This window comes from Chironomus tepperi, unplaced genomic scaffold (assembly GCF_022539635.2).
Source record: "Chironomus tepperi strain 1889 unplaced genomic scaffold, CSIRO-AGI_Ctep_v1 contig_422, whole genome shotgun sequence".
Classification (NCBI taxonomy): Eukaryota; Metazoa; Arthropoda; class Insecta; order Diptera; family Chironomidae; genus Chironomus; species Chironomus tepperi.
In genome coordinates, this window is record NW_027226544.1 from 235408 (window position 1) to 241737 (window position 6330).

General features: G+C 31.5%; 1 protein-coding gene across 28 annotated transcripts in view; it reads right to left on the minus strand.

The window, feature by feature from the left end:
* The window catches only part of Mhc (myosin heavy chain), a 29852-nt gene extending 24892 nt beyond the window's left edge, over positions 1-4960 (minus strand). For 17 of the 28 annotated variants that reach the window (XR_011545068.1, XM_070649286.1, XM_070649289.1 and 14 more), the window contains exons 1-3: positions 4869-4958; positions 1719-2047; positions 697-840 (exon numbers count right to left, since the gene is read on the minus strand). Coding sequence is in view for 27 of the 28 variants with exons in the window: in XM_070649286.1 (XP_070505387.1) it covers positions 697-840; positions 1719-1925 (351 nt within the window). In the remaining variant the exon portion in view is untranslated. Of the gene's footprint in view, positions 1-696; positions 841-1199; positions 1344-1718; positions 2048-4868 lie in introns of all 28 variants that reach the window. The other 11 variants (XM_070649298.1, XM_070649293.1, XM_070649294.1 and 8 more) reach the window with 3 other exon arrangements.
* Between the last annotated feature and the right edge of the window lie 1370 nt (positions 4961-6330).

The window sequence follows — 6330 nt, forward strand, 5'->3', positions numbered from 1 at the left end:
AATGACAATTTGACACTATTTACATGTGTTTTGTATATGGGGTATGGGGGGTGGTTTTGGGGTTTTTGGGGTAAACAGCATCTAAAAGACCACAACAATTATTCCGTCCTTTTTAAGGATTTTCATGTGAATCGATTGTGTGACTTTTTTGTAATTTTTTGGCTATGTGTATATATTTATGGACAATGTGCACAGTATGTTTGTGTATTCAAAACATATATTTGATGGATGTATGAATTTTTTTTGTGTGTGGGGACATAAAAAACGGCATTTGATGGCTTTCTGCTGATGAGAGAAATAATTTTCAGAATTCCAGCATGTCAATTTTGCTGTATATGAATTCACTTTGTATCTTGTTCTCCACATGCGATGCAGGCTATAACTATCTGTAAACGCAAAGCACTTACAGTGATGATTTATGAATATTTTTCTTTTTTTATCATGAATTGGTGCTTATTTGTTAATAATATGATGGATATTTTGGATTGTTACTTGTCGATATCTATACATTGATATCTTAAGGATGGATGTGGTTTAAAGGTTTGATTAGATATGAGAAATGGACAGTTAATTTACGAACAATAATCTTTTTAGTCATGGACTTGAATTGTGATATTTTGAGTTAATTCCAAAATATAAAGCATAAAGCAATGAATCACCAAAATTTTTTGTGATCGGTGAACCGAGCATACTTACGTAGATAAGTTTATTAAGATAACGTTGTCTCAAGTTATGGAGAACCGAGGCATCGTTAAGGTATGTCAAGTTGGACATATCCTCACATTTTTCGTATTTTGGAGGGTTGACTTGTGTGACGAAATCTTTCTTGAAATCCTTAGTCTATTTTATTACTCAACGTAAAGGTTTTTGTATATATTTGGATATTGAGGGGATTTTTTTGGGATTTTTTTTTGTGTGTTTTTTCGAAAGTCAGAAGATTATTTTTAGAAAATAAAGTCGAGTCAAGAGATGTGTGTGAAGTTTCGCATTTTTTACATTCAACGAACATTTTTTCGTTATTTTAAAATTAGATATTTTTTCGAGAAGAAAAAGTATGTAGGCAAGGTGGTGGTGAAAAAATAATTTCGAAAGGAGTATTTCAAAAATTTGTGTCAATTTTTCAGGTTTTGGTACGGGAAAGAAAGAAGAGAGAAGAAAAAAAAAATTGTATTAGTAAAGTTCATAATGGTTGCACTTACGTAGATGAGTCGAGAATAATAACGTTGACGCAAATTATGCAATACAGCTGCTTCGTTAAGATGAGTCAAATCAGCCATATCCTCGACTTTTTCGTATTTTGGTGGATTAACTTGATTGATCAAGTCACGCTTCAGCGTTTTTTCCTGCTCAATGCGTGTAATTGTGTAAATAAAATGTGATTTTTTGACATTTATGTGTAATTATGTATACTAAGACATGATTCCTGTATTATTTTTTAATAATCTGGGTGATTGCTTTCATGACATACGGACTGACATATCCAATGGAACCAAAATTATCCTTAAATGCTAGACTGACGTTCTTAAAAGAACATCAACATAACACATATCCTTACAGACAATGACCATGCTCATCAGAATGCATGTCCAATCATATTGACTGTTGCATGCTAATTCTGATAAGAATCCTCAATGTCTGTCAGGAATATCGACAATTTTGGCTTCATCGGAACCACAAAACCTCAAAGTTCGCCTGGATTCATTGTCGACTCTAATTACCTCACCGCCGGGAATAGAGACAGATACTAAATCTCCCTTTGTTGACTTGATTTCACCCAAGACATAGCCTTCCTTCTCATCAGGAACCCAGCAGGCTTTCTTGGCATCGTAAGGTTTCGATTGATCGATTCTCTTTTGTTCGAGTGAGACAAACAACCATGGAGATGGATCGGGATCATCTCCGACTTGCTTTTCAACCTTTGGCATGATGAATTATTTATTAAATTAAAAAAGTATGAAAATAAAAAAGCGATTCGAGATGGGGCGAAATTAGATTAAATTAGAGACACGTAATTTTTCTATTTCTTTTTTCAGCCCTATTCGCTCTCCTGTGGATGAGAATAAGAAATGGATATGGAAAAAAATTATTAATTAAATTTATTAAGTTATTGAATTAAAAATTGCTGATTTTCCATAGCAGGCATTGAGTTTGTTCTCAATAATGCTTAAGGTAAGCATGCATGCTCTATGCCTGCATAGGAACTCGATTTCATTTTCTTTAAGCTGATCACTAAAAAAAATTTTGTATGTCCAACGCATGAATTCATCTAGTTCTATTTATATAGTTCGAGGTAGAAACTGGCACTTCTTCTTGTTGCTTCTTTTATGTGCACAGCTCACACAAACTTTTTATTTTCTTGTCCTTGCCGCACTTCTTGAACAAAAAATTTCTTAAAATAAGTTTTTTGCTTTGCTGTTTCTTGTTCCTTCTTACTTCAAAATAAGTCGAGAAAAATTGAGGAATTTATCACGTCACGAAAATGTCAATCGTATTGTCCCTAAAGCTTGTTTTAATTGGATTTTCAGGTGAGTGAGAAATTCTTTAAGGAAATTAAAGCGCAAAGTTTCATTGAACTGAATGGATAGAAATAGAATCTTTGCCTGCTTTTTGATGATGTGAAAATGATTCACTTATGTTCGAGTTTCTGTTGCTATATTTAGTGACTATAAGAGGCTATTTAAAAATTCATGAAGATTCTCGGTGCTTTGTCATGATTTATGGACTTTTTTGTTCCAAATTTCTATATTATGCTTGTCGGAGACGTGATGTCTGTGGAAATATTGACGTAGATTATTTTGCGGACGGATTTTCATGGATTTTTTTGTAGTTTGATGCTTGCTGAGTGTGAAAATGTTTCATATTATGATTTTTCTGTCATTTAACCTGATTTTCTAGCTTAAGACTTGCTATGGATCCTTCAATCCATTAAATATCCTAACCTACAACTCAATCTCAATCCCATCTGGATCTTTTTCAAAACTATTCCTAAATCTTTAATTCAATTTGCTTCTTCTTGTCTGTAGTCGTAAATTTTATTCCCTTTGACTATAATTAGCGATCGTAATGGCTTACGTCTAAACGTTTAGATAGTCTATATGTTATATTTTCGTATTGTATCATTTATCTACGTCAATCGATGAACGAGATATTTATTCTTGTTGCTTTTTATGGAAATAACATGAAGTTGTATGAGATTTCTGTGGAATTTCGGTTTATTTACGGACGGAAAATTGTGAAAATCTATTTTTCAATGGAATTTGACGTTTTTTATGTATTTTTTGGGGGATTTATGCAAATTTTTAGCATTTTTGTTATATTTTGATCATTTATATTGAAACCTATTATGTTTTCGTCTAGAATCAACTAGACTAGACAAATCTTTGGTTCCTATTCTTATTCATTATCATTTAAACACTTCCACAGTTCTAAATTTCCCTAAATTTTCCGACAATCTTACTAACAATTCTAACCTAACCCAAAAAAATAGATTATTTATGTCTGGATCTTATTCTAACTAAAGTTTTAGGATTTCGTCGCATATGTCTATCATTATCATAACCTGTTGCCGCATAATATGTCTCAATGGACATGATTTACTTGAAAACAATCGAGTCAGTCATTTTCTAATTTCCAGAAATGTTTCATTTTTCTGGATGTGAAGCAAATTGTAGAAAATCATCGATTCGAAGCTTCTTTGTCATTTCGATGACTTCATTTGGAGTTGTTCAATGTTAAGAGACTGTTTTTGAAAGATCCAGAAGACTTAACGTCTAGAAAATCCCAAATTTTCTTGAATTGAAGACAATTTTGAAAATTTCCAAAATTCATTGGAATTTGAAGATTCTTATCACAATTCAGATTCTAAACCTCAACCTAACCACCTTAACTTATCAATCTATCCACTTAAATCCACAACTTTGTCTATCTTAAGTTTGATCTTCTCAAAAAAACTAAAGTGCATTCTCAAGTTATCTTCAAACTACTTCAAATATTTCACTTCATCTAAAAAACTGTTCCTTACAACTTCAAAATTATTGAGCTTCTGTAAACTTTCAATCACGCCAAAAAGGCAAAAAGAACTTCACTTGAAAAATTATTTTGAAAAAAACTCAAACTTGCTTCTGCTTATTGTAAGTTAAGCAAGGCAATTAAAGAAAAAAAATTATTTCACAAGGCATTCGTGCCTGTATAAAGGTGAGGTTTTTCATCTTCATTTTTTTGATATAACATATATGAACGAGAGTGAGTCTCGGCATCTATTTCTGGGATGACTGTATAAAAAATTTTCTTTTATTTTTACGTAATTTTCAAGCTTTGCACATAGTCGATGCGGCAACTGGTTCCGAATATGAAACATTTTCACACATTTTTTTTCTTTCATAAAAAAAATTTTCATCACTTTTTCATTGCTTTTCTATTTTTCTTTTTTTCATGTCTCACACGGGATGTTACTTAATATGGCGTTTTGTATTTTTTTTCAGTTCTTTTCATTTTCATTTTTGTGTGCCGTGGATTCTTTTTTTAATTCATTGCACAAGTGAATTGCATGTCTTTTATTTTTTTTTCAATTGATTGCATAATTTTCAATTTATTTTTTTTATCCAGTTTTTTGATAAAATTAATCCTTTTTGGAACTAGCCACTTTCCACTTTCACAATTGCATATTTTTTTAATCCTTTATATTCCATGAATGTCCTTAATTTAATTTTTATTTATTTTTTTGATTCGTTACGTAATCCACAGTACAGAAAAAAAAGTAGGACAGTAAAAAAATTCAGTGATCAGCTTAAATTCCCATCTTTGGATGCAAAAAAAAATAATAAAATCGAGCAGCAGCAAAAAAGTCACTATTAGATGTTATCACTTACGCGTTCGAAAGCCGTTCTAAGTGAGAAAATGTGGGTACGAGCCTTTTTATATGCCGCAATTTGATCGCTTGAAGAATGCCCGGGTAATACCTCCCAATTAGTCCAAATTCACTAATACATGTATCCATTTTGAATGTATAAACAGACCGATGATCAATGTAGTTACGCATACTACATAAAATGCCGATCATTTTAAGCCGAATCCAAATACAAGTTTGAGTTTTTCTTTAAATTTTCCTTTTGAAAAACTGTGAAAAACTTATGCAAAAAAAAGAAAAATGATTTTCACGCATACTTAAATGTACAAACATACACACATGTTGAATGCCTGACTACCCATACCTTGTATATGTGTGTGGGAGACATGAAAGAATTTTTTTCTTTCTGCTAACTTCAAGTGATGCCTCATTGCATATGAATTTATAGATGCAGTAAATATAATTAATATATATAATGTCCATAAAAATATTTCATGCTGTATTTTGTGTTGCGGATTTGATGTGCATTTTCATTGATGACTCAGCCTGCTCAGACTTTTTTTCAGATTTTTTTGTGGGTGTAAATAAAAGAAATTTTTGTTGAAAAAAAGCACAGCTTGCTTAGATTTTTCTCATATTTTTCAAATGTCGTGTAATGAAAATTCTTTGGCTTGGATGGAAAATTATTGGAAATGCTGAAATATTTATGTTTTCATAAATTGACATTTTCAATTAGCTATTTGTAAGTCCTCATAAATTAATCGATGAATTTTTTTCCTTCGAGATTGAATTTTTTTTTTATTTTTTCCCCGACCAATACCAGCAAAGCCTCCTCGAACACCAATACACGTGCAATGAAAATCGTCGATTTAACCACGTACAAAATACAAAAAAATAAAAATCTGTGTGCAACATGTGATAAGTCATTGAAATATTTGAATGACCTGTTCGGTGTGTAAATTGTTGCCAATGAAAAAAGTTTCTCATTCCTCATTCATCAACGGGAAAATTGGCTTTTTCCTTAATTTTTTTTGATTTTTGATAAATTTTCAAGTGTCTATCGTGCAGTTCCTGGTCCAGTTAATTGTCGATCATTCAACTCATCTTTTAAAGATGATTCCATTGCATCTTATTATTGAATTTTTATAATATTAATGAAGATTTTCATCAGACAAGTCTAGAATGTCGATTCAATTGACCATAATAAACTGCCGACAATTCAGGGTTGATATTTAAGATTTTATCAAATAAATATTGCAATTAGAGTCTGATTCTGGTAAAATGAGAGTTTCATATGATGGAGAAGTTGTTCGATTCCTAAATATTCTGCAAAAATTCTTCAAATGCACTCCAAAATGGAAGTAAAACTTGATTTAAACAGAATCACATCTAAATAGCAAAACTCGATTGATCTATCCTAAATCCGACACTAGATCAGCATGACTCTGGCCTTGGAATCGGTTTCCATCGAATCCGACATCAAG